This window comes from Leucoraja erinacea, chromosome 2, assembly GCF_028641065.1.
Source record: "Leucoraja erinacea ecotype New England chromosome 2, Leri_hhj_1, whole genome shotgun sequence".
Classification (NCBI taxonomy): domain Eukaryota; kingdom Metazoa; phylum Chordata; class Chondrichthyes; order Rajiformes; family Rajidae; genus Leucoraja; species Leucoraja erinaceus.
The window spans coordinates 93,129,174-93,150,505 of NC_073378.1; the positions used below are offsets into that span (position 1 = coordinate 93,129,174).

Here is a 21,332-nt window from a genome sequence, read left to right on the forward strand (position 1 = left end):
CCTGTTTGTACTGTGTGTTGGTATACAGTCGTAAGTGTATATTGTATACAAGATTGGACTCAGCACACAACCTTGTGGCGCTCCTGTGCTAAGCGTCAGGACTGGGGAGTAATTGGACCCCATCCTGACAGTCTGTGGGCGGCCTGTTAAAAAGTCCTTAATCCTTCCACATGTGTTTGCATTAACACCCAGATCAGACAGTTTGTCCACCATTCTGCTGGGGATGATGGTATTAAATGCAGAACTAAAATCTACAAATAACATCCGCACATATGAGCCAGGACGCTCCAGATGTGTCAGTGCAGAATGTAGAGCTGTGTTGATGGCATCTTCCGTTGACCTATTAGCTCTATACGCAAACTGATGCTGATCCAGGGTGGATGGGAGTGAGGACTTAATGTGGGCCAGGACCAGCCGTTCAAAACATTTCATCACGGTCGAAGTGAGAGCAACAGGTCTATAGTCATTCAAGCTCGTAATGAATGTTTTTTTGGGTACAGGCACGATGGTAGCAGTCTTAAAGCATTTAGGGACAGTGCACGTTAACAGAGAGAGGTTAAGGATTTTGCTAAAAGCCTCCGCTAACTGGTCTGCACAGTCCCGCAATACTCTCCCTGGGATGCCATCTGGGCCAGCAGCCTTCCTGGGGTTGACCCTGCGGAGTGTTCTTCTGACGTCCTCCGTACTCACAGCGAGTGGCGGGTTGTCGGTGTGGCTGCAGGTGCAGGCTCTGCCTCATTCAGCTCAAACCAGGCGAAAAAATGGTTGCGCTCCTCAGCTAGCGAGTTGTTACTGCTGCAGATGATCGCCCCCCCCCTTGCCCTTGTAGTTTGTGAGTTGCTGAATGCCCTGCCAGACACGCCGAGGGTCCCTCTCGTTGAAATACCCCCCTATCCTTCTTCCATAGGCTGTCTTTGCCTCCTTAATGGCTCTCTTTAGTTTAGATCTGGCAGTGCTGTACAATTCATCACTGCCAGATCTAAAGGCTGAGTTCTGTTCTCTCAGCAGGTTCCTGACATCCCTGGTCATCCATGGTTTATTGTTTGGGTAGCACCTGACCTCCCTGTTGACAGTGACGTTGTCAATACAGTTCTGTATATAAAACATGACTGTGGATGTATATTCATGTATGTCCTGGTTTGCAAACAAGTCCCACTCGGTGCGCTCAAAACAGTCCTGAAGTTGGGCGGCAGATGGTAGGGAATTGGAGAATGCAGTTGAACAGAGGGATCTGGGAATAACTGTGCATAGTTCCTTGAAGGTGGAATCTCATATAGATAGGGTGGAAAAGAAAGCTTTTGGTATGCTAGCCTTTATAAATCAGAGCATTGAGTATAGAAGCTGGGATGTAATGTTAAAATTGTACAAGGCATTGGTGAGACCAAATCTGGAGTATGGTGTACAATTTGGTCGCCCAATGATAGGAAGGATGTCAACAAAATAGAGAGAGTACAGAGGAGATTTACTAGAATGTTGCCTGGGTTTCAACAACTAAGTTACAGAGAAAGGTTGAATAAGTTAGGTCTTTATTCTCTGGAGCGCAGAAGTTTAAGGGGGGACTTGATAGAGGTCTTTGAAATGATGAGAGGGATAGACAGAGTTGAGGTGGATCAGCTTTTCCCTTTGAGAATAGGGAAGATTCAAACAAGAGGACATGACTTCAGAATTAAGGGGCAGAAGTTTAGGGGTAACATGAGGGGGAACTTCTTTACTCAGAGAGTGGTAGCGGTGTGGAATGAGCTTCCAGTGGAAGTGGTGGAGGCAGGTTTGTTGGTATCATTTAAAAATAAATTGGATAGGCATATGGATGAGAAGGGAATGGAGGGTTATGGTATGAGTGCAGGCAGGTGGGACTAAGGGAAAAAGTTGTTTGGCACGGACTTGTAGGGCCGAGATGGCCAGTTTCCGTGCTGTAATTGTTATATGGTTATGAATGTCTTGTTGTCATATGTTGCTGTGTAAAAAAAAGGCAGATATTCTTCCATTCAGAAGTGTTATTAAATTTTGTATTTGTCATTTTTGTACTTTATTGAGATGTTTAACCAGTCACAGTTATGGGAAATATATGGTAACTGCAAATCTCTGTTACATAGCAGTGATAAATTACTGGAAAATTTGTCAGTATTTTTGTAGTGCGATGGTATTATAACATTGCTTATTGTTAAATTTCTCTCTGGTTACTGGCTGCCCAAGGATAAAGAAATGGCCTAGTTGCCACTTCAATCCCTTGAAAGTGTTATCTAGAGCCAGGATTTTGCCATAAATAAATGCCCTTTCATGCCTTTTTTGATGATTTCACCAGGATAATGCCTTTTTCACACAGGGAGTGGCGAATCTCTGGAACTCTCTGCCACAGAGGGTAGTTGAGGCCAGTTCATTGGCTATATTTAAGAGGGAGTTAGATGTGGCCCTTGTGGCTAAGGGGATCGGGGGTATGGAGAGAAGGCAGGTACGGGATACTGAGTTGAATGATCAGCCATGATCATATTGAATGGCGGTGCAGGCTCGAAGGGCCGAATGGCCTACTCCTGCACCTATTTTCTATGTTTCTATGTTTCACGATTGAGTAACTAAATCAGCCTTTTTTTTTGCCGTTTTGCTAAGAGGTCGTGCTATTTTCTCTAGTTGTACCGTGATTACAATGATGTTTTCTATGTAAACACGTTAATATTAATGTTATTATTAACGTGTTAACATAGTATAACTTGCAAGAAAACTTCCACCACCGGGGAGGAACCTAGGGCGCCACCGTCGGTAGTCCATTCGCTCTTGCCGCTGACTGCTGGTTCAGTTTTCTCTAGATCTATTTAAGAAAGAACTGACTGCCTGTAACTATCAGAAAGTTCTGGTTGCCTTGCAATTAAATTTGAATGAGATCTCACCAAAAACTTGTCTTAAGTCTCTGGCTGATGAAACAAACCTCCTCGGGACGTGCCATTTCTCCACAGAAAGCTGTCCAAAGGCTGAAATTGATTCTATTAAATGCAATCCCCATGGACTTAAAATATTCACACTTTCATGTTTTTATTATATTTTAAACCAAATTAAAGCACACCCGTTCAGCAAACCAAGGGAATTCATTGGCATGTTACCCATATTCTATTATCATTCCTTGGGTTTTGGCAGATTTTATCTTGATATTCTATTTCTGGAGCATGATAATAATGGTTATAATCTTTTTGTCAGCAGATAGCAAACTTGGAAAAGAATGCTGATTCCAATCTATCAAATTCCACAAGAAAGGTAGGCAGTATAATAATCTCTTAGAAGGTCATTTGCCTATTGTTTCTATATCCAGAAGCCAAAAGGGGTGATCATCTGATTATTGTATGGGATTAATGCGCTGGTCACTCGGTGGCCAATCAGACAGTCTCCTAGGGGCCGTTTGATCAATCACCGACCTGCTTCCCTCACCGAAGCAGACGATGGCTGCAGCCGACATGGAGAGAGGGAGAGATGCAAGAAAGCAGCTATGACATATAATACACAATAAACTATATTATAAATACACAATAAACAAGTGATGCATTCTTGCACTGTAACATGGGTATGACCGCACATAAAAAAAATCCCCCTCCCCCCCCCTTCCCTCCCAACCTCAGCCTCAATGACTTTAGAGTACCCCTATTTCCTAAAACCAATTTCCATCACTGATTGTGTTGTATTTGAAGTGCCTGAATTATAGGAAACGTACATTTGAAAAGTATGTTCTTCTCTATTTCTGGCACAACCAGATATGCAAAATGTGTCAGTTGTGATTCTGCATTATTTATCAAATGGCTACCATTAAAACCTTGAAATGCAATAACAGATTTGAGGGTAACTTGGGTCACTGTGTTTGCCTGCAGAAATACTTGGTTGCAACATTAGCAAAGGCAGCATCTGCAGTTCCTTCTTAAACACATTAGCAAAGGAGACTTGTTTGACACCGATGTGCTAGCTAAACCTGTATCCCTAGATGGATGGATGCAATCAGTGGGCATTATTGTGTTCTTTACATCATTTGCTCTCATTCTGCATTTGGGGTATATTCTTACCTCAATTTTGTCAATATATATTGATTGTATTGTAATTAGCTTATAAAGCCACATCACTCAACTGGTTCATTTTGGGCTGACAAATGACTCACTGCTGAAATATCTCATGAACTCATGGCATTATGACCTCTTGAATCAGCCCTGTACATTGAAGGCCCTCCTTTTGCCTGCTTCCTTATTGTGAAGTGGGCAAATGAAACCGGTCCTGGAAGTTCTAGGGTTGGACCTCGGCAAGATTGGAGGTTTGGTCAGTGATCAGTGTCAATTGATGATTTGAGGAGTTGTTGTGAGAGTCAAGCATTGGGATTTGCAGGGGAAAGTAGTGTTGGGTTCAGCAAGGATTTAATAAGTCAAGGAAGGACCGTGGTGGTCAGGGAGGGTATAGAGGATGAGGGGTGGGTGATGCAATCACTAGTTAGATGCTAAGATTGTTAATTGGGTAGATTTTGCTTGATATTTATTGGGAGAGGATCAGTAATGAGTGGAGGTTGTATTGCTGGTCTGAAAAGAGTTTGCAATTGATAGAGAATATGTTTTTTTTACCAGTGTTCAATATACAGCACTGAAGCTGACACCTTGCCAGTGATAGAATACATTTTAATAAGAATACCTTGTTTAGTTTTACTCAGCCAAATATCCTGCACTACTTCCTAATTATCTCATCAATTTTCCATTACTTGATTCTTTGTCATAGATATATTCGGAGACCATTTGCTGTGCAGGGCGAGCACTAAGGGATAACTTTGTATCACTGGCACCTCACTTACTGAAAGATCGAATAGCTGATACTGGGAAATTCAAGTAAGTAAAAATAAATCAGTCCATGAAGAGGGATGTTAAGCATGCTGTGTGGAAATTGTCTGCCATGTTTCCTTGTTTATAACAAATGTTCTGAAAAAAACGCTTACAAAGAATTTTAGAAAGTGATTTCAAAATCTTTTGATTATTCTTTGCAAAAATATTTATGTACACTATAGTCACAAAATACAAATAATAGTAATACAGGTGCACAACCTTTTATCCAAAAGCCTTGGGACCAGACACTTTTCGTAATTCGGAATTTTTCGGCTTTCGGAATAGAAGATTTTTAGCGTAGATTTTAACGGCTGGCTCAGTGGTAGAGTGCTCGGCTCATATCCGCAAGGTCGCGAGTTTGCGCCTCGATCCCGGCAGTTACTCGATTGCGAGTTTGAGTCTTCAATGTAGTTTTTTCTTGCAGAATAGGAGAGAATAGGGAGGGTTAGGCTGGGATCATTCTCTGCGAGATGATCTTAGTGCGGGAGACAAGTGTAGGAGAGGTGTACTGACTGTGTGGCAGAACTTTGGAAGTGATTGCCCACCATTCTCAAAAGCCGCTGTGTCTCCCTGTCCCTCCAACTCCAGAGGAATCCGCTCCCCGATGGGCTGCTACGGCGACAAGTGGCAGTTCGCCCACAGCCCGAGCTGCGCCACCCCAAGAACAAGACGTACCTTGCACACCATCAGCTTCTGCCCCTACGGGGAGCGTGTTCCTCTGGAGTTGGAGCGGGGCTGGGCTGGAGTTGCTGATCTGGGATCTCCGTGCTTGCAGTGGGCCTGGGGGTCGGTGTCCCAATGAGGGGGCACAGCTCGGGCTGTGGGCGAACTGCCACTTGTCGCCGTAGCGGCCCATCGGGGAGCGGCTTCTGGTGGTCCTGACGTCTCTCAGCTCCTGTCCAGGGGGGTGGCCGGAGACATCAGGACCAACAGGAACCCGCTCCCCGATGGGCCGTTACAGCGACAAGTGGCAGTTCGCCCACAGCCCAAACTGCGCCCCCTCATCTGGAGTTGGAGCAGGGCTGGGCTAGAGTTGCTGCTGGCTGTGAGTCTCTGGGATCTCCGTGCTTGCAGTCGGTGTCCTGTTGGTCCTGACGTCTCCGGCCACCCCCCTGGACAGGAGCTGAGACTGGGAACTGTACCGCCCTTGCCCCCTCCCTCTACAACTGCAACAACCCCACTCTCCTGCAAGGGCGGTACAGTTCCCAGTCTCAGCTCCTGTACGTCACAGCCCAAGCTGCTCCCCCTCATCCGCAACCCCAAGAACAAGACGTACCTTGCACACCATCAGCTTCTGTCCCTACGGGGAGCGTGTTCCTCTGGAGTTGCAACGGGGCTGGGCTGCTGCTGGCTGTGGGTCTCTGGGATCTCCGTGCTTGCAGTGGGCCTGGGGGTCGGTGTCCCGTTGGGCCTGACGTCTCCGGTGACTGGCACTAACCTGCTGGCATCGCTGACGTGAACACAGTGCAAAGCCCCCGCGCCGCTGCAATGGGCAGGGAGCTGGAGAGGGGAGGGAAGGGGTCACACACATGGCCAGGAAGCAGAGGGGTGTAGGTGGGGTGAAACTGAAGGGAGCGACAATCTGCTACTGCCTGCCCGCTGAGTTAAAAAGTTCCCACGCAAGACTCACGATACACTGTGCAGGCAGCAGAAGATTGTCAATTATTAGCCCTCCCGCGCAATATACCCTCACCTTCTCTTTTATGAATGGGGATTTAGTTTCCCTTTCTTCGAGGACCGACCGGAGGTTCCGCTGTCACCTCTGCGGGCCGCCCTCGGTAAACGTCTTCAAGGACCTTTCTTCAAGGACCGAAAAAATGTCCGCTATTCGGAGCTTTTCGTTATTTGGAATTTCGGATAAAAGGTTGTGCACCTGTATTATTTAATTGTTTTAACCTGTGGACATAAATTCATAGAGTGATTTGCCACTTTGTGCATTAACAAACTGAACTACAAATTATATCTTATCCTTACAGGCTATTTACATATTTCCTTGCAACAGACTGCATTTTTTTCGTTCTCATTTCATAAGTGATAGGAGCAGATTTAGGCCATTCGACCCACCGTGTCTACTCCGCCATTCAATCATGGCTGATCTATTTCTTCCTTCTATCCCTATTCTCCTGCCTTCTCCGCATAAGCCCTGACACCCATACTAATGGATGGCGTAGTGGGAGAGCTACTTCCTTACAACGCTAGAGACCCGGGTTCCTTCCCGACTATGGGTGCTTGTCTGTACAAAGTTTGTACGTTCTCCCCATGACGCACGGGTTTTCTCATTGGTTTCCTCCCACACTGCAAAGACGTACAGATTTGTAGGTTAATTGGCTTGGTATGAATATAAAATTGTACGATAGTGTTAATATACGGGGGATCGCTGGTCGGTGCGAACTTGGTGGGCCGACGGGCCTGTTTCTGCGCTATAGCTTTAAACTAAACTAAACTAATCTCGGAGGTACAATGAGAAAAAGCAGAATGTAATATATTCCGGCAAAATGCTAATGAATAAATAAGATACATTTAAGATATCGCTTGATAATTGAAAGTTTGTTCTATTTCTTAATAGGAGAAGCTCCGTGGGATTTGAAATGGTGGACTGGTTGCTTGATCAATGTTCATTCATCGACACTCGGATCAAGGCTGAAGGAATCTGGCAGACTTTGTTAGAACTGGGAATTATATCTTCAGGTAATCGAATATGTTCAGTGTTGCTTGCAATACTTTTGGAACTGAGATAAATGATAGATCATGCTCTTGGTCTCTGTGCCAATTCCACCCTAGTTTCACACTCTGATTCCCTTGGCACCGGTACAGATTCACAGGTGGATCCTGATTCCTGGGAAAGGAGTCCTGTAGTTCTACAGCATGGAAACAAGCCTATCGGCAAAACCTATCCAGTATGTAGACACAAGGAACTGCAAATGCTGGTTTGCATAAGTAGACACAAAGTGCTGGAAAAAGTGGGGCAGGATGCTCCTGGACTTGCTTCCCCCTCCTCTTCCATCTACATTCTTTCCTCTGGCTTTATAATTTGCAACTCTTCAATCGTTTTGTTTCATATCTTCTGTCTTTTCAACTCTGGCCTTTGTCCAACCATCTACTTATCAATTAAACCTTCTCACCTGCGTTGGCCTGCTAGGCTTTGTTCCTCCCCTCTCTTCGAGTTTTCTAACCCTCCCACCTAAATCAGAATGAAGAAGGGTCCCAACCCAAAACATCACCATCCATGTTCTCCTGAGATATTGCCCGATTTGCTGAGCTACTCCAGCACTGTCTTCTTTTGTTTAGTACATCCCTTCTAAGCTCGGCCCATATCCTTCTAAACTTACCTATCAATATTTGTGTCCAAATATCTTTTAAATGTTGTTATTGAATCTGCCTCAATTATTTCCTCTGGCAGTTAATTCAATTCATCTACCACCCTCTTTGTGTAAAATTTGCCCCTCAGGTTCCTGTTAAATATTTCCGCTCTCACCTTAAACCTATGTTCTCTGGTTCTTGAAACCCCAACTCTGGGGGAAAAAGACTGTTAATTTACCCTATCTATTACCCCCATAATGTTATATACCTCTTTCAGATCATCCTTCAGCCTCCTGTGCTCCAGGAATAAAGTCTTAGCATTCCCTATAGCTCAAGTCCTGGCAACATCCTCATAAATCTTCTCTGCATTCTTTCCAGCTTAATTGCATTTTTCCTATAGCAGTGTGACCAAAATTGAACAAAATCCTCCGTGTGGCCTCGCCAACATCTTGTGCAACTGTACCATTATGTTCTAGCTTCTTTACTTAATTCCCTGACTGATGAAAACCACAGCGCCAAAAGCCTTCTTCACCACTCTCTCTACTTGTGATTCCACTTTCATGAAACTGTGTTCCTGTACTCCTAGATCCCTCTGTTCTTTAACACCCCCCAGAGTCCTACTGTACAACGTGAAGGTCCTGCACTGGGTTGTCTTCCTAAAATGCAACATGAAAAAATGAATGCAATGAATAACCATAATCTTGGTGCCTCTTTATTTTATTTGACTTTTTAATTTTCATAACAGATTTGGCTATTGTGTTGTGGACATACCAACAGATACATAGTATTCATAATGTAGACTTCTAAAAATTAAAGTGTGGGGGGGGTGGGGGGGGGAACAAGATGGTGAGAAGAGCATTAAAATAATAATAATAAAATCTGGATGCCAATATTGTTGTTCTTAATGAGATGGATGAATGGGTAAGTTTTATTTGTCCATTTACCACCTAAAATGCATGGGCTCTTGATTGGATTAGTTGTCACTTAGTTCATTGGTAATTCACACAAATTAAAAAAAAACATACTTAAGTACATGCCTTCCTATGTATAACAATAACATAATACATTGTGTAGGTCAAACATGATGCACCAGGCAATAATGTAGCACAAATATTCCATCACCTGGGACATTGTTGATGGCAGGTTAAGGATGATCTGTTTTGCTGTGACAGCCACCATACAATGCAACACTTGATATATTCTAATACAGTTGATTTATTGTGCCTCTGCTCTCTTAACAGTACATCTTCAATGGAGTAAAACACATATATTTTGATGTAGCCAATGAAAGGTTGATCCATTACTCGGTGCTAGTTCTTTGCAACATTAAGAAACGAAGAATTTGCTAAATGTTTAATGCACTTAGGTGCCTTGACATATATTGGCATGCTCTTTAATATCGTATGTTCAGCAGCATTCTCAAACATATATATATTTCTTTGAATTGGCACATTTAAAGAAAACCAAACTATTTATTGGTTTCAAAAGATGACATAAAGTGATGACATTAACTATCTTGCTCTCATCTGGCATGAGTAAGGAATACATCGAGAGCTAATACATTCTCAGTAAACTAGAGAATGAGGGAAAACAGCAAGCACTTCCACAAACTGAGAAACAATGGCATGGGTTGTATTGTTTTCTAAATGGTAAACTGGAAATATATACACGCATGCGTGTGTGTGTGTATATGTGTGTGTGTGTGTATATATGTGTATGTATATATCTATATATATTGTGAATTTGAGTCGTAGAGTTATACAGCGCAGAAATAACCCACTAAGATATCTAAATGAACTAGTCCAATTCGTCTGCATGTAACCCATATCCCTAAAATCTTATCAATATACCTGTCCAAATGTATTTTAAAATGTTTACTTGTACAGTACTCCGTGCTTCCTCTGGCAGCCTGTTCCAAATACCCACTACTCTATGTGTGAAATAAATGTCTCTTTTTAAATCTTTCCCTCTCACCTGAAATCTTTGAACTCTAGTTTTTGACTCCTCTACCATGGGAACAATACTGTGAATATCCAACTTCTTTCTGTCTGTCATGATTTTGCATACTTTTATAAGGTCACCCCTCAGCGTCCTAAGCTCCAGGAAAAGAAGTCCTAGCCCATACAACTATTCCTTATTACTCCAGCACAGCAGTCCCAGTAACATCCTCGTGGATTTTTCTTGCATCCTTTCCAACTTCATGACATCCTTCCTGTTGCTGAGCAACCGGAACTACACGTACTGTTCCATGACTGGTCTCACGAGCAACTGACATGATGGACATACAGTTGGAACATGACATGATGTCCCAACTCCTATACAATTGCCTGACTCGTAAAACAAGCTTGCCAAAGGCCTTCTTCACCATCCTATCTACTTATGTTGCCCCTCTCAGGGAACTATGTACCTGTACCCCTTCGTCTCTCTGTTCTACCATACTATCCAGGGCTCTGCCATTTACTGTGTACTCTCTTTTCTGGTTCAATGTAACACCTCACACTTGTCCAAGTTAAATTTCCTATACTATTCCTTGGATTTCTATCAAGGTCTGGCATGAAGGTTGGTAGGTCCGTCCGCTGTAACTGAAATCTGTTATATAGAGGTCTGTAATAATGAGGGTATACAGTATGGCAGATCTTTTTGAATAGGGTGAGAATTAATGTACACTTTGTGCCTTGAGGGCTGAGGGCTACTGGACAAGATCTCCAAATAGGACTTCCCTTCTGCACAGATGGTATTGGAGTCAAAGGATGTGTAGGGAGGAAATACCCCCTAGCCCACATTACTTTCGATTGAGATATTGTGGCCACATGCTGTGTGTCTATGTGTTCTGAACAGTGAAGATCAGAAAGTTAATGTAGGACCCATACCACAGCCTGAATACAGACTGTCATGCCGTAAGCCTTGGGGAAGCAGGCATGCCAGCAGATAAATCTACCCTCTCTGCCTCGCTTTCCAAGCTAAAGGAAAAATCAAGGAATTTGCATCTTCCTGAGTTTAGAAAAGCAATAACAGCAGCACTACAGCAATAAAGATGCCAAATTGTTACAGTGTAAATCAGCCACACCTTCAACTGTGGGAGTAGACCAGACAGAGGTGTGAGCTTGTGGTTAAGGCCTCAGAAGGTGACAGAAGTCTGTGGAATTTGTGGACAATGTTCCCCAGAAAAGAATCCCTGCAGACCTCCTGCAGTGCTGAGGACTTCCATGCCTCCTCTCTTGGTGATCAGTCCAAGTCTGCAGTCTCTTCAATGCATCTAGTTATTTTCTAAGTCATTGAGCAAAGCAGCAAGAGTAACCCGAAGTCAAGTGCTCAGTAGCACTTGTACGTGAGCGTGTAAATGGCTTGTTAAGCTGTCAAAAAATAGTTGTTAAAATATCTTTCATTTGTGTGCACCAACAAAGTTTGGAAATGCATCAGAACCGTACACATGGAGAACTGATTTAATTTGGAGCTTACCCATCCTCAGAAACATGTGACCAGGAAGCAAGAACTTACTTCAAGAACTGCTCTGGGAAGTGGGCGGAGAATCTTTAGAATTTTTACCCCAGAGTGTGAGTTCAGCCATCGAGTTCATTCAGAACAGCGATAATTAAGGAAATTAAGGGGATAGGGCAGGAAAATGGCACTGAGATGAATGATCAGCCACGAGTTGGTTGAAAGGCAGAGCTGTCCTGAAACTCCTGCACTTATTTCTTTTATCCTTGTGTTGTTATGCAAGTACTCTGTTGATTATTAGCATAATTCCTGCAAAACTGAACTCACAATTCACAGGTCTGGCAGTTGTAGTTTTGGGTGCTTAAGGCATTGCACTATAATCACTGAGTTTTCTATTTCATAGCAACGAAAAGCCAAGAGAGAGATTTGAAGATAAAGATATTTTTTACCAGTTTTCAAACGATGAATGTGATGTCCTAGTCTGCCCCTTTGGAAAGGATGAGGAATGGAAAAATGGTGCAAGACTGCTTGGGCACTTAGTCCCATATATTCAATCAAGAACAAATCTGCAGATAATGTTAGTATATTTTATGATTTCTTTTTAATATTTAGATTTAGATTCTTTTTAATATGCCAAAGAAAGAAATGAACTGATACAGAAGAAAATGTCACCTGTGGTACAATGCATGGGAATTAATTTGTTTTGACACATAATCTTAAACAGTTGATAACTAATCAGTTGAGCACTTGTACACCTCACCCAATTTTATTTACATTGAAGTTAATCAAGTGTTTGGTGATCAGAATCAGAATCAGAATCAATTTAATTGTCATTTGGACCCCTGGAGGTCCAAACGAAATGCCGTTTCTGCAGCCATACATAACACACAAATAGACCCCAGACACAACATAATTACATTTAACATAAACATCCATCACATAACTGTGATGGAGGCCAAATAAAACGTATCTCTCCACTGCACTCTCCCCCCCCGATGTCAGAGTCAAAGTCAAAGCCCCCGACTGGCGATGGCGATTGTCCCGCGGCCATTAAAGCCACGCCGGGTGGTGCGAGGTCGCACACCGGGTCTTGATGTTGGAACCCCCGGTGTGCGCTCGCAGAGTCCGCGGCCATTCCAGCCGCGCGGGGCAGCGGTGTCAGGCCCCGCTCCATTGAAGAGCTGAACTTCGACCCCGCAACTCAGGGCGGGAGAAGAGAATTCGCCGAATACCTGAGAAGTTAAGACCCCGAAAAGCGGTCTCTCTCCAGGGAGCCGTGGGCTCGGCGCCGCCGTCGTCCACAGACCTGTAGAGAGCCTCCGACTCTCCGCTCCATATGGCAGCAGAGAGAAATATTTTGCACAGCTTTAAACAGCAGCAACAGCATCAGCAGCAGCAGCATGCTCCTCCAATTCTCCGGACCCGGCCAGCTCCGCGACGGTGAGGAGAGTCGACACCTGAGTCCCCGGTCTCTTCCTGTTGGATTTGATTCCTCGTTACGGCCTCAACGACGACTGAGACCCGACGATTGAAACAGAATGTAGTGTCTCAGTGTCAATGATTGAGAGTTTCACAAAGTTTTCCCCCCCCCCCCCACCACCCCACCCCCACCCCCCCCACACACACACCCCCACATAAAATAACAAAAACTACACAGAAACACAGATGCCTGCTCCATAAGCCAGATATTGCCTCATACTTAAAGGTGTTGATTTGTCATTAGTTAAGTGAGTGTTCATAGGAATGGGAAATGTTTGCTTGTTTATCAAAATCCTCATGGCATATGTTGGCTGAAGTCACATGTGTACATGCATAACCCAGCTCTGCTGATTAATTAAATGCTTGCCAGGGTAGAACAATGAGACAGACATTCATAAATAATTGTAATACAATTGCACATCAGTGATGTTCACTAAACAATCAAAGACATCAAGAATGTTAGTAGCTGAATCTACATCATATCGCCAAATAAATGCAACAGCTAATTCTCATTAGGAAATGATGCAATGGGGAGGGCTGGAATGGGTGAGTTTTTTTTAATAAAAGCATGTATGTGGATTGATTTATGCAAAGAGATTACAAACTCATCATTTTGGTTGATTGGTTTTGGAGAAAGTGACTAGGATGAGGGAATTATAGTGCTGGAGGAACTAAGACAGAATGGAGATGGGGTTGCAGGTTTTTTGTGACTGATAAGATGAAATAAAGGATGCATTGAAGCCATATTGAACTTGAGAATCTCGGAGGAATGCTAGGCAGCTAGTGGAGGGAGAGAATTGAAGAATACCTGAGAATGGTTATGGACCAGAGAAGTACTGTAACAATTGACACCGGAGGAATGAGGGGGGAGGTAAAGGACAATGAAAGAGAATGGACATTGTGGGTAGATGGAAAGAAAAGTAATTTCCTTTTATGAAAGAAAATGGGCTACTGCATCCATATTTCCATATGTCTTGAGCAGAGAGAAATATTTTGCACAGAACTTTAAACATTTAACCTGATTTTTGGAAGAGCAATTCAGCATAGAGAAAAAAAAGACATTGTCTTCAATTCTGTAGAACAAGAGGATAGGAGACAGAGGCCATTTAAGATTGGGAGACCTGCAACTGCCTAAAAATAACTAAAAGACTTGGGGTGATTTATCATATTCCAGGACGCTACCCATTGTGGCAGCTGAGCTACCATGTGGAAATTGAATGACAGGAATGTTAGTGTCCAAACGGGGTCAATGATTGGAGAAGTTTTGGAAAATCTACTCAAATGTCACTACACCAAAAAAATACATTTAGCATGACAAAAGCTCCAAGGAATAATAGGAATGATTATCATACAAAACTTGGCACCCAAATATATTATCTGAATACGTCCCAATCGATAGGTTTTAAGAAGGATTATTAAAAGATTGAGGATTAGAGTGGTTTGAGGATGGAAATATTTTGCAAAGTGGCACATCTTCTGAGTACTTTAACTTAAGAGACCTGCAGGAATATGTGAAAAAAATGTCTGACCTACTTATTGATTATGTTTATTTTTCCCACAAACGTCTGGGACACGAACACTTCACATGTTAAATCATTGGTGTATTTTCTGCAAAGTGTGACACTGCATACTTCCATATGTACTTCCAAAGATGGCGGATGTGCAGGAGTGGGCGCCGTCTGTGTATGGCAGCCTGCCCGCAGTCCGTCTCTTCACCTTTTTTAAAATTTCAAGTCCTGTTAAAAAATGTTAAAAAATGTTAGTTGGAGGTCTTTTATGTGGTGGGTGGGGGTGGGGAAGGGGGAAACTTTATTTCTTAGTCCCCTACTTGGTTGGAGAGGCAGCATCCTTCCGAGCTGCTTCTTCGCCCTGTCCTCGCGGCCTACCATCGAGAATGGAGCGGCGTTTCATGTCGGGACCGGCCGGGACTACAGCTCGGCGGTGGTGGCGCAGCGCTGGGATACCAACACGGAGTGGGCGATGCCTTACCAGGTCGCCGTGCGGTAAGCTCCGGAGCGCTGTGGCCGCTGACTCCCAACATCGCGGAGCTGTGGCTGCGGGCGTTTGGCCGCGGTCGGCTCTGGATTTGGAGCGCCACGGAGCCTGGGATTGAGTTCGCTGGGGTCGGAGCTCCAACCGGCGCGGCCTGAGGACTACGAGTGCCCCGGTCTCCGGGGAGGAAGCAGCCGCTCCAGACTTTCCAAGCCGCTGAGGAATGTTTCACCCAACGCCGGAGTTCCATGTTCACAGCAAGATGGCCCTGAAAATTATCGGATTGGCTGCAAGGCCACAAATGGGCCCCGACCTCGGGTGTTTCACAGAGGAAGAGGACTTAACTTTCTGGTGCCTTTCCCCACAGTGGAAATTTTTGATTCTGCTGTGGGGGGACGTTTGTGTTGAACTCTATAATGTGTTGTGTCCATTTTATTTATTTTTTTAACCTTTTTCTATGGTTGTATGGAAACTTATTATCTATTTTATGTAAAGCATTTTGAGGTCAATGCGAGTTGACTTAAATGTGCTATATAAATAATACTTACTTACTTACTATAAGTCATACTGAAATGCACGCAGACGGCAAAATCAGTTGTAGTGCCTATCCTGGACAGATAGCTGATTGACATATTTGAGGGAAAGCTGGGCATGCAGTCCTGGAAATCATGCACTTTTTTCCCGTAACAATCATTCATTAATTTTAATGAGCAGACAATATTGCAGATATGCGATCTCAACACCCCACCCCCATTGGATCTATTATTATGTAAATGACATCATTAGCTAACAATGTGCACATATACTGTATAAAATGGCCATGATTTAGATAAGATACCACCAGCTATTAGTATCTACAGATCTATATTACAACTTCTTCAGGAATTCAGAGGGTGGTGGAAGACCAGAATAACATTTTCCAAAATAAATATAATTAGGAGGAAATGTATAACAAATGAAAGTAACCATTTCAGGTAAAATGTACTGTTTAGATAATAGATATATTTTCCTAAGCCTATGTTACTGGAGTATCTCGTTAATGTATCTTTAATTTACGGTAGATGAGCAATGCATAAGTCTGGCTCAAATACTTAATAGAGTGACTTACAGAACTAGCTTGAGCATACAGAAGGTCGGGCAATTTGGGGAAACCGAAACAGAGTTAATGTCTCAGGTCACAGACCCTTTGTCAGAACAGGCTAGGTTTTTCTGACCTGAAAGCTTACCCCGTTTCTCTTTCCAGAGATGCGACTTGACGTGCTGAATATTTCTTGCACTTTCTGTTTTTATTTCAGATTTTCAGTCTCTCCAGTTTTATTGACCCTGCAGAGAGTAATTGGCTCAAAATAATGGACAAGCCAATTATTGAAAATGTTTAGTATAGAACCAAAACTGCAGTTAGTGTGAAGCAATGGCATGGAGTTAGAGTTAAATAACCAATAATAGACATACCACAATAATTGGATTTGGCATAATAAACCCTGACACTTTAAAAGCCCACCTCCTGATCTTAGCTTGATGGGAATGCATGCTTTCTTTATGTCCCAAAGATGATGGTTCATTTCTAAGTAATTCAAAATCTGAACAACAGTCTTTTGGCATAGTGTGAACATGTGTCAAATTTGTAAATTACTGGAGTAACTCGGGTATAAGGAAGTTATTTAGAGTCAAAGAGTTACACGGCATGGAAACAGGCTCTTCAACCCAACTTGTTCATGCCAACTTAAACCCCCATCTAAGCTAGTCTAATTTGCCTGCATTTGGCCCATACGGATATTATATATCCATATAAGCCTTCCTTAGCCATGAACCTGTCAAATTGTCATTTAAATGTTATTATTGTACCTGCCTAACCACTTCCACAGGCAGCTTATTCAATTTCTGGTAAGGCATTGAACTTTCTTGTTGGAGTTCATTTGAATATTTGAGGATGGTGAAATGCACGTTGACTAATACAAATTACCATTGTCAGCTTAAAAATGATTACAACCAAATCATCGGACAATGGAATGGAGTCATTACCTTTTCTTATATTTTCTTAGCCATTAGTCCGTTTATTTACAGATTCTAATTTATCTGGGTATCTGCAAATTGTTCACAAAAATACAGTTGATTTAGTACTGTTATCTTGTAATTTTAATCATAAATTTTAGCAATAATGGCTTTTATGAAATGCATGATTATTTAACATTGAATTAAGAATTAGTAAATGTAATATCTGTTTCTTTCCGCTCTATGTTATTGATACAACATCTGTATTGTAATTGGTTTAAAAAGATAAGTTGAATGTTTCAGAACCTTTGTCCTTTAGAACTGAGCAAAAATACACAGGCTGAGATCCATCCATGTGTTCAAGGAGAGAGAAGTGTATTTTATGATTTTTCTACCTAATTAGCATTCAATGAAATTAATAGCTAATGGATTCTCCACTCTTTATTCCCAGCTCTGAACAGAAGTCAGCGGAGGAGAAAATAGTTTCATCTGATGAAGTCCTGCAAATTCAGGAGCTTGCTCTTTTATCAGCTACGGTAAAAAACCTTATTGATTCAGGAATGAGCAGTAATTTTCTTAGGATTTCAAGAACTGAAGCTTAATGGGGTACGTTTGGTTTTGGGGAGAGGCACAATGGGCACCAGTGAATGGTAAGCCAGTTTTTCACCCCACTTGATCTGAAATCGATAAATCAATTTTATGACACAGCACATTTTGTGTCGCCACCAAAACAAAAGCTAATTTTGGTTCTAACTCCTTCCAAAAGGATTGAATGCTTTTGGATTGCATGTTGCGCAACAATTACTCCAGAAATTATGACTTCTGAGAGGACAAAAAGAGTCAGAGTGACTGCCTTGCCTATTTTAATATTCATTATTAGTTCTTTGTCCAAATGCAAAGCAAGAATCCAAATGGAGTTTCAGTAAAAATAAGAGGAAACGTCAATTTTTTTTATCCAATAATTTTAGAAGCACTAGTGTTTAAAAAGGTTTGGGCAGAATTGTACTAGTTTCTCACTCAAAAATAACCATTGTGGGGCAGTGGGTTTGAAATCTTTTCATGGGTTTTCTGACTGGTACCATTCAGATTCGGAGGTTTCCTGTGTGTAAGGCTGGGAAGTAAAGCTGAGGTTAGTTGGACATTGCAAAGTTAGAAATTGTCTTTGTCGGCAGTATTTAGAAGGGGTTTTCAGAGGAGGATGTTATTTGAGGAGGGATGTCAGACACTGGATGATATGCTGTAGCCTGAATATCAGATATTGGGGAGAAAGGAGTTGAATATCAGGAATCTGTTAGCAAGGCTGAGAAAGGAAATAAATTGCTTTGGACAGCTGAGGTGAATATAATTGCTCCCACTGGCCATGACCAGTACAAGTTTGTACTTACTGGTCTAAAACCCTTCTTGCTCTCTGTAAATGACTGAATAACACAATCTGAAATCCAAGATCATCTTTAATCAGTATCCAAACTATAGCGGTACAGCAGGTTGTTAGTTGCTATAACTTCATAACCGCTTCCAAGACTGAGCAGTACAGGAAGTGGGTGTTAATATAAATCGTACAGTAGGGTGGGGTTAGTGATGCTATTCTAGGATGATTGGTTATTCTGCATAAACCAATCGACACTCTCTTTCAGCTACTATGTTTTATAAGATAAAGAAATCCTGGTCCCGGGGTTAAAAGTAACATTTATCTTGAAATGAGGCCCTTTAAATTATTTAAATTAAAGACCATTTTTCTAAGAGCAGGCTAGTCATTTGCTTCCAAACAACCTTGGTTGCAATGTGAAAAAGGTGCCCAGCAGGTCGGTTGGGATTGAAATGCAGGTATTTGGATAGGGTGGCTAACAGTTAAATCTAACGAGGCCGAGTATTGCAACAAATCTCAATCTTAATTATACTTCTGGGCTCGGGGTTAAAAAAAATTATGAATATTTGAGGCCCTTTAAGCATCTTAAATTAAAACAACCATTTTCCCCCTTCAGAGCAGGCTATTCTCAATTTTCCTTTTTCTCTGATGTTCCAATGTGCAGTAGGGATATTGCAGGGTTGCCAGCTGTGTATTAGCCAGGGGCCATAGGGTGGCTATATTGGGCTAAATTAACGAGTCCGATATTGGGATGGCCCTTGCCCCACATTTAACTGCTACTACTCTGTAAGAGGCCTTGCTTAAGACAGATCCTAGATCTGATACAACAGCGTGCGTGCGTGCATGTTGCATGTGCTGTTAACGTCACGCACAAGTGATTCACCTGTCATTAGTTGTGTGCTATATTTTACCAGTCTCTGTATCACCCTCCTGTCCCCCTCAATGTCCCCCATCCCTCAATGTCCCCTATTCCCTCAATGTCCACTCCCCTCAATGTCCGCTCTCCCCACATTGTCCCCTCTCCCTCTGTAATCACCTCTCCCTCTTGTTAAGACAGATCCTCAATCTCCGATCTCCCTTCAATGTCCGCTGCTCCCTGCATGTCCCCTCGCCACCCTCAAGTCCATTCTCTGTCAATGTTGCTCTCTCCCTATATGTCCGCCCTCCCTCAATGTCCCCTACCCCTCAATGTCCGCTCTCCCTCAATGTCCAATGTCCTCTCCCTCAATGTCCCCTCTCCCTCAATGTGCGTGTGGCGGCGCCTAACGGCAGCGGCTCAACTGCTGTCCCTCTGTCTTTTTTTAATTTTTGTCCCGTTCGATGTATTTGGTTTTAATTTTTATTATTTTTTAGCTGTGTATATGTGGGGGGTGGGGGGAATCCGTTTAATCTCTTACCTGTACGGGGACCTGACTTTTTCCCTGTCGGGTATCCGCTGTCGTTGGGCCTGACATCGTGGTGCCGGTGGTGCCGGCGGTCTCCAACCGGAACCAACCTGAGGGCTCCAGCCACGGAGCCTGCAGACTCACCATCTGCAGACTCACCACCACCTGGCCGACTTCGGAGTGGGGAGAGCTGTGGTGGCGCGCGGCTGCAACCCGACTTCGGAGCTTTGGAGGCTCCGACCACAGGCCCGGTAGACAGGAACATCAGGAGCTTGCAGGTCCCTGGTGAGAGACCGCTTTTCGGAGCTCCCACAATGGCAATGTCTCCCGCTGGAATTGCGGGTTTTAAATGACTCGGAGCGGGGCCTAACATCGCCCGGCGCGGTTTAAATGGCCGCACAGTTTAACATCGCTCGCCGGGGTCTTTAACATTGTGGGCCCCAGCCGCCTCAATGCTGCAGTTGGACTGCTGGACCATCAACAAATGGAAGAGATAAGACTTTTGCCTTCCAGTGAGGAGGTGTTGGAGATTTACTGTGATGGATGTTTGTGTAAATTGTGTTAAGTGTGGGTCTTGGTTTTTTTTGGAATGTCATGACTGCAGGAATGAAATTTCGTTCTAACCTTGTCTGTTTGAATGACAATAAAAGGCATTCTATTCTATCCCCCTCCCCTCAAACACAAAGTTGGCAACCCTACATACTGCTCCAATGTTTATTTCCTTCCTTCATCAAAATGATCACTCTTTCTCTTGATCCATCTTCACTAGAGGCACTATCCCACCCTTTTAAGACAATCTTCCTCCCAAAGGCACTTCTCCCTCTTTATTGACTGTTTCTCACATCTGTTCAGGATATAGGGTGATGGGTGGATGGGTACTGTTGCCCTTGTCTAAAGGTATTCTCCGACCATTATTAATTGATTTGTTTCTGACTTCCTGGAACTTATTATAGTGCACCATCATAATTTCACTGGAGGCCATTTGAACGGGATACTGATTGTGGATGATCAGCCATGATAGCATTGAATGGCAGTGTTGGCTTGGGCCGAATGGCCTACTCCTGCACCTATTTTCTATGTAGCTTTGAAATGCGCACTCACTGAAGTTATGGTGATCTAAATCTGAGGAAAGTGAAAGCTTTTTTGATGATGTTTATGGTGAAGTCATGTGAATTATCTTGAAATGACAGATTTGATTTCTCTTTTCATTTTAGCATCAATAAAACTTAGTTCATTGCAGCATTTCAAAATGCTTTGCACGATGAATTATTATATCCATGTAGTCAAACATTCAATTTATTCTGGGAAAACTGTAATCACAGTGAAATTGCTTAAAATAATTTTTAATTTAAACATATTTTCAATGCAGTAATTTAAATATTAATATTTGCCTCAGGATCATAAAGCACGATTGTCATCACTCCCTGATAGACCATGTCTTCATAATCAGTACCATTTTAAAAAAAAAAAAAAAAAAATACAATTCAGTTTTGTAGCTGAAAATTCCTAAGCAGATATGATTAATGTAAATTCCTATTTGCAGCAAAA

General features: G+C 42.8%; 1 protein-coding gene across 1 annotated transcript in view; it reads left to right on the plus strand.

Annotated features, from left to right (window-relative positions):
• rapgef5a (Rap guanine nucleotide exchange factor (GEF) 5a) overlaps nt 1-21,332 on the plus strand; it is a 131,812-nt gene that overhangs the window by 19,438 nt on the left and 91,042 nt on the right. The window contains exons 2-7 of the mRNA XM_055661364.1: nt 3,187-3,243; nt 4,732-4,838; nt 7,399-7,520; nt 10,279-10,291; nt 11,989-12,147; nt 17,485-17,569. Of these exons, the coding sequence (XP_055517339.1) occupies nt 3,187-3,243; nt 4,732-4,838; nt 7,399-7,520; nt 10,279-10,291; nt 11,989-12,147; nt 17,485-17,569 (543 nt within the window). The remainder of the gene's footprint in view (nt 1-3,186; nt 3,244-4,731; nt 4,839-7,398; nt 7,521-10,278; nt 10,292-11,988; nt 12,148-17,484; nt 17,570-21,332) is intronic.